The sequence below is a fragment of the Notothenia rossii genome, assembly GCF_949606895.1.
Source record: "Notothenia rossii genome assembly, chromosome: 6".
Classification (NCBI taxonomy): domain Eukaryota; kingdom Metazoa; phylum Chordata; class Actinopteri; order Perciformes; family Nototheniidae; genus Notothenia; species Notothenia rossii.
This window is the reverse complement of record NC_136909.1, coordinates 58603557-58613031: the sequence shown is the minus strand read 5'-3', so window position 1 is coordinate 58613031 and position 9475 is coordinate 58603557. Positions and strand designations below refer to the sequence as shown.

The following is a 9475-nucleotide window of genomic DNA, read 5'->3' as shown; positions in this document are numbered from 1 at the left end:
CTGTCTCAGCCTGTCCCTCTCAGGAGCCAAGCCTGAAGAGGACGGCCGAGAGTGGGTAACGCCCCGATTGCACCTGCCTCTTGAGACATCGCCCCCCAGAACTGGGGAATCGCCCAGGGCTGGCCCACCTTCATCTGCGTAATTTCTGAGTACCACGGAGCCCCGACGCGATCCAGTGCTACCAGGATGACTGCCAGACGTTCATCTCCCCAGGAGAGGGAAAATGAGACGCAGCGGTGGAAAGGCGTATAGCAGCTTCCTTGGCCATGGCTCGTGTGCAAACGCGTCCACCCCTAAAGGCGGGTTGTCGCTCAGGGCCGTGGAGAACCACAGGGCACAGTGGCTGTTGCGCCGGCTGGCGAACAGATCCACTTCCGCTCTCCCGAACTGGGCCCAGATCTGCTTCACCACCTCTGGGTGAAGCGTTCATTCGCCTGGCAGGGGGCCGCCCCTCAACATGAGGTTAGCCCCCCTGTTCTCCAGTCCCGGGATATGGAGAACCACCTCTGAAGCCCATAACCACAGCCTCTCCGCTGTGGCCAACAAGTTGGCGGAGCGGACTCCGCCCTGCCTGTTGATATAAGCCACTGTGGTGCTGTAGTCGCTCCTGACCAATGCATGTCTCCCTTGAATTAGGGGCATGAAATGCTGGAGGACTAACACTACCGCTCGTAGCTCTAGGAGGTTGCTGTGTCGTGTTTCTTTTAGAGACCAGCGCCCACCTATAGCCCTCTTCAGGAAGGTCCCTCCCCATCCTGTTCCTGTGAACACTGTGATGTAGGAGGTTACCCGTCCCAGTGGAGACCCCCTCCGGAGGCGCCCGGGAGACCCCAGAACCGGAGGTTGCCCTCCACTGAGGGGGGGGGGGATGGTCACCAGCCGCCGTTTGTGCCTCTTGGGATCCAAACACAGGCTGGAGAACCACCTCTGCAGGCGGCGCATATGCAGTAACCCCTGTGGGACCACAACGTGAGCAGCCGCCATGAGACCCAGAGTCTGCATGACAGTTAAAGCTGTCTCTGTCGCCCCCTGTCGCAGCCTGTGAACCGCCCGGAGAAGGGATGCACTTCTGCTCCCTGACAGGGTGGCGCGTAGCGCGCCTGCATCGAACACCACTCCCAACTTCAACGCCTGTTGGTGAGGTATGGGGGTGCTCTTTTTTCAATTGATCGCAAAGCCTAATTTGGTTAGGTGTGTGATCAATTGTGCTGTGCAAAGCATTGCCTGTTCCCTGGACCCGGCAATGACTATGAGGTCGTCTAGGTAAAAGAAAAACTCTCATGCCGTGGGCGCGCAGCGGTTGAAGCGCAGTGGCCACACATTCTGAATGTGCATGGGGATAGGGAGTAGCCGAACGGTAATCTGTTGTACTCGTAGGCTATTCCCTGGAACGCAAAACGCAGACACTTTCTGTGCTCCGGAGCAATTTCCACATGAAAGTATGCGTCTTTCAGGTCGATGGTGGTCAACCAATCGCCCGGTTTGCACTAGCCCCATGAACTGTTTTATAGTTAACATGCAGAATTTTCTGCAGGCAATGTTGCGATTCGGGCCGCTGAGATCTAGAATAGATCTGAATTCCCCTGTCTTCCTGAGAACCAGGAAGTACATGGAATAAAGACAATTTTCTCTGTGCTGAGGGTGCACAACAGACACAGCCTGTTTCTGCACCAGAGCCTGAATCTCTACTGAGAGGAAACCAATCTCCTCCTGGGAAGACAGATTTCCTCTCGCATGCCCATAAAAGGAGGTGGGACGCTGCAAAACTGGAGTGAATAGTCCCGTTTCAGCGTCCTGTCCATCAACTTTGTTAGCATACAGCTGAGTTTCCATTCCCCATAACATTGTGTTAATGGCAAGCCCTCAGCTGTGGGGCAGCAGCGATGAAACTGTGATACTCTCTGGTGATACTCTCCGTTCCGCCGCAAAACTCCCCGTGAAGGGAAGATTTGCCCATGGAGGGTCGACACAGAAAGGGCCGATTATTTACTGAGGTCCCTGAATGCACCGCCGTGCGCTCTTGTTTGAGCGTGCGCTCCACCATAATGCTGTTTTTACCACTACGGCAAACAGCATTTAATCGGAGTCTTTATAGGCGTAGTGTGTTCTACTGAGGTCCCTGAACGCACCGCAACGCGCTCTTGTGTGAGTGCGGGCTCCGCCATAATGCAGCCTTTACCACTATGGAAAAATGCATTAATTGGAGTCTTTGCTCTAGGCCAGGGGTCGGCAACCTTTCTGATATGAAGTGCCATTCAAAAAATTGTTATCAGCGTGCCAACGATCGAGAATTATATCAACGGGGGGGGGGGGGGGGGTTGAGGAGCTTGACGCTCGTCAACTATCAGCAGGAGGGCGGGGGAGCCTCGCTGCGGGGAAGCAGTGTGTGGACCTTTCAGCGCAACTTACATGATGCCGAATTTAACAAACACATTGAAATAATTGGTTTGAACGGCATAATAATAAGGACGACGCACACATGTTATGATATTAGGGTCATGCAGAGTGAGATGAGATCGCTGTCCCTTTTAAGAGAGAGAGAGGTGTGGCTTGTGCATGTGTGTTTGTGGATGGTAGAGCGACAGTGAGGGAACGTGTGTATGTTTCTGGAAGTGAAACGAGGAAGCAGAAAAACAGAGGTCCGTCTGTGATGTATTTTGTGAAACAGAAGAACAGCTAAATAAATGCAACGGCCTCCCAAGAAGTGCTCGCCTCTCTCCAGTCATTTAAGCTAAAGTGGGTTATTGAACCTGAAGCTTGTTGCTTCTGCCCTCCTCGACTACGGTCTGGGAGCCGACAGGAAAGTTCAACACATAGATAGCCAGTCCGCCCCTTTGTAGCATATTATTTCGATGAGAGATGAGCCGATCGCCACTGGGCTTTCAACTAAATACACAGCCACGCAAAAACTGCGGCATTTGTACAGCTCCTTATGGGTACTGCTGCAATTAGTGAAGTGCTTTCCTCCGTGGTGATACGATCAGCACTGCACTACGGAGGGAAGTGTTAGAAAGTTATGGAAAGCCAAAAGTGCCATAATACGGGGGTGAAAAAACGCGCGAACATACGGGGAGGTCCGTTTTTTCGCGCGAAAAAACGCGCGAAAAAACGGGGAGGTCCGTATGTTCGCGCGAAAAAACGGGCCAATATACGTGCGAATGTTCGCGCGGTTTTTTATATGATAATGAGCCCCTCCTTCTGATTTCCTTAGCCAATAAGTTCAAAGTGTCTGTAACCAATCAGTGAAGGGTAAAGCCAGACCAAAACAATCTGTAGATGAAAAGTTCCTGACATGGTGAGGCTGTGCTGTAAATTGTGCATTATTCCAGATTCAGGGGACTAAGTATTAATTTGCCTTTGAATATAATAAATATATCAATCAATATATCAATATAACCTGCCTTCATTGTTTTTTTAAATAAAATGGCATTACCCTTTTCCTTAAACCTCTGGAGTGTGAAGTGAAGGTATTTTCTCAATTTTTAGATGTCGCCTTAAATCCACTTTTAAATGTACTTCTTATAACATGGCATGGTGTTACATGTCAAAAATGTTCAGTAGTCTCTGGTGTTGCTAGAAATGCAAATTCACTCACCTTAGAGCACTGTCTTATGAGAAACCTAGCTTAGAAATCCGATTTTTGGGAAACTTCAAAACTGTTGTGAAACACATATGTACTCATGTCATCCATTTTTTTTGGTGTTTCAGATTTTGTTCACCAAAGTCTTTGGTTCACAAAAGTAGTGAAATATATCAATTACACTATAAGCCTATATAAATGTGTTGTTCATGTCTAAAATGAAAATGTGTAAATTATAATTTAGAGTAAAATATTTCCATCCCTCTACTTTCACCACAGAAAAGTTACATCAGGACTGAATAATGACTTCATATTCCATACCAAGGTTTATGTGATGTGTACAAATACAAATTCAGCATTTCAACTTTATTTTTCAACCAACTATTTATGTTAACATATGAAACTGTAAAATCTCAATATTTCCAATATCAGAACTTTTTCAACCAACTATTCATTATAAATGTAAAGACAGGGGGTCTTTGTCCATGGTCTTTGTCTGTCTTCCAAGACAGTGGGTCTGGCTGCTGTGTAGGTGGGGGTGATGGTGCATGGGCTGCTGGTGGCTGTGTGGGAGGGAGGTAGGTGTGATTGTCCCGGGTTGATGCTGGTGGCTGGATTGGAGGTACGTCTGCTAGGCGAGACTTCTTTGCTGGCTGGGTTGATCGCGATGGCTGTGGTGGAGGCCTTTGTACCGAGGTGTATCTTAATCTTGTGGCAGGGACAGATGGAGGCCGCTGTAGTGATGCTGGTCCTTTGGTCCTCGGTGGTGATGGCTCTGGTGAAGGCCCTTGAGCAACGGTAGATCTTGACCTTGGTGCAGGCACAGATGGAGGTTCTTTCTCCTAGGCCCAGGCAGCTGTGAAATCTGAAAGAAATATAGGACAATAATTACTACTAAGTTCATTCAAATAAAGTTCAAGTGGAATGTTTCTAAAGCACAAATAACAATGCACAACTAAAAATAAAATGGAGAGGCGGGACAGGAGTCTCTCTCTTACACAGGTATTTTCCAGTTATTTCCCATTCAATATAAAGTCAGACACAAATATAACTACATCTATAGGTGTGTATGTGTGGGACGAATACAAGTTGATGTTATTCATCTACACATGTTACCTCACTTTTACACACAGAAATCACTTTTACACAGAGTAAACGTTTACTAACGGAGAGTCTATTTTGTCACAAGAGAAAGTTCATGACTATCGATAAGAATACAAACAATACCTATGTGGGATTCACCATCAAAAAGTTTGTTCTCTTTTATCCTCCTAATGACACGCTTTACATGAACCCTCAGTCTGGCAATGGCCTGTGTCTCCCTCACCTCATAGGCTGGCATTTGCTTCTGCTTTGACAGAAAAGGTGGGCAGTACACCTTGCATTTGCAGCAATCGCTGATCAGGAAGCTCTTATCTACCATCACTGCTATGTTTTCAGTCAACAACGCAGCTTTTCCAGATTGTTTGAAAATCTCCTTGTCGCTGACAGAACCACCATACAGACTGGAAACAAATGTCACTGCGCCATGTGGGGCTATGCCAACCAGGGCTTTCATGGTGCAGTGAGATTTCTATGTAGAATACATTTCACTTTGGAGGAGGAGTGAGGATGGTGTTTGACACCTCAGCTCTGTGCAATCCAGGATCACCTGTGTGTCTGGGAAATCTTTGAATGCCTCTGGGAGGTGGGCTTGAACTTCTGCAGGTGTAAGCCAGATGCACTGTGACCCCAAAAAAGTTGTAAGAAAACTTGTCCATGTTGCAATGATCCGGCTCACAGTGGACTGGTGTACGTTGAAGCGGTTTGCAAGGTCCCTCTCTTTCAAACCCACCGACAGGAAGCATAGAAAAAGGAAGAACTCGTCAATTGGCTGAAGCAGCTGTCTCTGGAAGATAAAAACAAAAAAAGGTTACTATATTAATGTCATGAGTGTAGCACACTATGGGAAAAACATTAAGTTGTTTTAGTTCTCTGATGTATTCAAAAAGGATTGAGTACTTTAGCCTTTTAGCCTACACAAAAGCAATGAAATGTCGGAGAGACATTTTCCCTTCAGTTTGTGTTTAGATTGTGTGTTAAAAGAAACGTAACCTACCGTTGATGGACGTGCGTGTGTAACCACTTCTTCATTACTCTTGGCAGTTGATATCGCTCTAGTAACACAAACCATTTAATGAATTGAAGGCTCAATTAATAACCAGAAGGCCATCAGGTGGTTATAGCTCGGGAATCTGTACACAAAAGACACATGTCAGTCATTAATTGACAGTAAATACAATCGTGTTAACTGTAACACATGGGCTAATGCTTTCCTCTTGTTTGCTATAATACATTACAATTCAAATAGACTGAGTAAGAAGGCACTAGGTGCAGGTATAGTAATCTACAGCAGTAAAATGTAGCAACTACATTAGCAGCAGTAATAATAATCTAAAACATACAGGGAACATTTTACACACAATGACTACGTTTACTCTTCATTCTTACGTGTGCAACTGGGGGAAACGCAGTGGATATTGACATACTTTTACTTTGGTAAGGTTTTGAAGATTTCCACTTGTAGTAAAATATTATCAGTATGTTGTTAGTATTAATATGTTTTACTCCACCACATTTAGTTAACCTTCATAGTTTCTAGTTACTTTTTATTTATGAAAACACAGGATTTATGATTCTACATGTTCAGTTCAGGAGTATTTTAAAACCATAGTATTTGTACTTATACTTCAGTTAAGTTGAGTACTTATTCCAACACTGCATGCATATAGTCAGCGGTCACACGGCAGGTAAACAGGATTCTTTATAAGCTAACCCATCTCAAAAACTTGGATAGAATTTAGCCAAAACATTACCTTGTATAGAATCGGATGTTGTCGTCGGAGACAGCAAACCTCTGTTAGCAAAACTCTCGCTGGACTCTTAACTCCTGCAGTTGCTTCTGCAGATCCTCCACTGTTTTGGAGTTGTCTTCTGCAGCTTGAGAGGACATGTCCAGTGAAGCTGCTTCTGGGTCTATCCGCCTCATGCTGTCCCGCACTCTGCGTCTCTGTATCCACATCTGCTGGGCCTGCAGCTGTGCCCTGACAGATTCAGGGCCAATCTGGTTATTCCCAGCCACTATCTCCTTGATGAGGTCGTCTAGTGTAGCATCTGAGATGGTGGAGTATGTCCCAGAGCGCAGCATGTGGAACTGCCTGAAAAATAAACATGTTTTAAATATATGAGACCTACGGTATTCAGATTTACTTTACAACATGCATAGTGTAACATGGCTACAACCCCTCCTTGGGATGTTTACAATAAATTGAGACAAGATGGCACTTCCAATGTTGAAGACATTGCTACACACCTCAATCGCCGTCTCACTGTGCGCAGAGATACTTTTAATATCTGTGCCATCTTTGTTGCTGTAAAACCACAGCTCCTCAAAAAAGAGATTTGCTCTCTGGAAATGCTGAATTGTGGGGGACCTCGACCACCCAACAAAATGAGTGGGGCGTGGTAGCCAGAATGACCTGCAACAACAGCAAAACATTAGATTACATTTATTGTCATTGTTGTAAAAGCAACGCATTTATGCCGTTGTGCCAGAAACGCACACAATGCGTCTATTTTATTGTCATTGCCCAGCCTAAAGATACTTTAAAAAAAAATGAAATGCAGTTTGGCATTAAACCAGTGGACATGCAATACACTATAGTTGTAGTATACAGTAAGAACAAAAGCATAAATGTGTATGGGCATAGAGATACATAGTTGCAGTCTGTGTCTTCCAACCCTGAAGAAAGAGACTCCCCCTCTGGCACCCTTTCAATGTCCTCATTCACACGTTTGATGATACGTGGTGTACTACAGATGGCCAGACTGCCCTCGACGGGGGAGGGGGAATAGCGTCTCCTCTACTGTGGCAGGATATAAAGGTGGAATTTGGAGTACAGTTTTAAGTGGACAACTCGAGACTCAGAGCGTCTCACCAGAATGTTGTAATTAATAGCTGGCAACTACAGATTAAAAAAGGTGTTTATATTGGTATTACCCATATTTAAAACAAATAATTACTTTAAAATGTATTGGCCTGTTGGACACTTAGTACTCAACAATACTAGCACTGGTTTATCAACGAAAGCCTATGCTAAAGTGAACAATTATCACATCGACCTACCTTGTTGTGCGGGTGTGGTAGGCCAAGATCTCCGGACTTCAAGTATATATTCCCGAAGGTCCTGAAGTAAAAGATCAGCTGTAGGGACGTTAATTAGCCTGCCCCGTGACCACTCGAGGCTCCTTTCCATGGTTTCTAACCTGCCAGTAAACGGTTTGGTGAAATAGGGGAGAAGACAGAATTTGTAAGTGTGAAAGATCTCACACAACCTCAGTTTACGTTACATGCAAAAACAAACTACATTCCTTTGTTTTGGTAGTAGCGATAGGCTTGGCCCTTACCTCGTTACTGTGGATTGTAACACGGCATGACCGGCATCATCTGTTTGGAGAAGTCTTGTGCAGTCATTTATTGTCCTTTTGCAACGCAAGATGAAGTTTCACGTGGACATTTTTCCGGCTGCTGCTACTGCTGCTGCATGCTGCATGCTTATAGAGAGGCGAAGTCCCTCCCTTTCCGGTTGAGCTCCATGGGACCTTATTTCGGAAAATGTATGTATTGAAGTCAATGGAGAGAGAAAGATTATCTTTCGATCCCGTTTGAATTGAACCACAAATTACACATATGATTTTTGTCAATTTAAAAGATAATTTTGCAAGTCAAAAAAATTGAAATGTGTCGTAAAACTGTGAAGTAACACTTTTTTTTTGCCTGAAACCAGTCAATGACCTACATCTCCCGTCGCGCACCACACACCAAGACGGCCGTCACGTTGGCACATTTCACTTCTTTCTAGTTGCGTATTTTTCATAGTCTTATATTTCAACAGTTTTACGACAAACTGAGTTTTTTGACATGGAAGTGATTGTTTAAGATGACAAACATCATAAGTGTAATTCGTGGCACAATTCAAACGGGATCAAAAGATAAGTTTTCTCTCAAGATATATTGCCTGATCTTTTCCCTAACAGCCCTGATACCGAAAATTCATGGTATTTTTCTTTCTTCAGTGTCTGGAAAAGCACAATTATGTTGTTTTTCCGGTTTTGTAGACAACGAAAAAAGTAAACAATCCTTCCTTTCTAAAACAGAACAAAGAACACAAAAATGATGCAATGTGCAATTGCAATTGCACTGAAGAGAAACATTCGAATTCAATTTTTTTTTTTTTTATAAATTAATACATCTGAGGCTGATCAATTCCCATTTATTTGAAACATGAACGCAGGCGACAGGCTACCACCTTAAACAACTGGAGAACAGACAGCTGTTGCCAAGCAGTTGGGACAATTAAGGTGAAGCAGACCTTGGAATACTTTGCATTTATACAAAGATTGTAAGTGAATGAAAAGAGATAACACAAAAAAACGTTTCCTTTCCTTGACTCGAGCCCGGCCCTCCCGGATATTAGACCCTTTGACCGTTAGTCTACAAGCAGATAGTGGATAGATTTAGTTTGAAAGATATAACTGGAGTCCACCCACGCAGCGTCGAAGTGCGCATATTTTAGATATTTAATCATATATTTTCTAATATAAGGGGTAGAAATATGATTCAGATAACCGCATAAATATGTGGGCACATTTTCAATGTATATTGTCTTGTATAAATTAAGTTATACTCTCGAAGGCATGTTTATGTTAAATATTGTATATCATTACAAACAGCAGAGGGCAGTATAGGACACGGAAAGGCCTCAGTGGGCATGCCGTAAAAGGGAATGTGTTGCTGAGCGCATGCCGTAAAGTAAGTGTTGTTATTATGTGTCTGCCGCAGACTTGGCATTCTGG

At 44.4% G+C, this 9475-nt stretch overlaps 1 protein-coding gene across 6 annotated transcripts; it reads right to left on the bottom strand.

The window, feature by feature from the left end:
- Window positions 1-3931: 3931 nt before the first annotated feature.
- LOC307042589 (uncharacterized protein) lies at window positions 3932-8145 on the bottom strand. Of its 6 annotated transcripts, none has more exons than XR_013809181.1 (6): window positions 8027-8144; window positions 7746-7885; window positions 6933-7098; window positions 5679-6777; window positions 5361-5468; window positions 3932-4445 (listed from the first exon to the last, which is right to left on the bottom strand). XR_013809181.1 is itself a non-coding variant. In XM_079686558.1 (6 exons), the coding sequence occupies exons 4-6, from the start codon at window positions 5711-5713 to the stop codon at window positions 4028-4030; spliced, it is 507 nt and encodes a 168-aa protein (XP_079542684.1). In that variant the 5' UTR covers window positions 5714-6777; window positions 6933-7098; window positions 7746-7885; window positions 8027-8145; the 3' UTR covers window positions 3932-4027. The 6 variants fall into 6 exon arrangements, 1 of the variants encoding a protein (XP_079542684.1); XR_013809182.1 differs by having other exon boundaries at window positions 5415-5468; XR_013809183.1 differs by having other exon boundaries at window positions 5361-5814; window positions 6436-6777.
- Between the last annotated feature and the right edge of the window lie 1330 nt (window positions 8146-9475).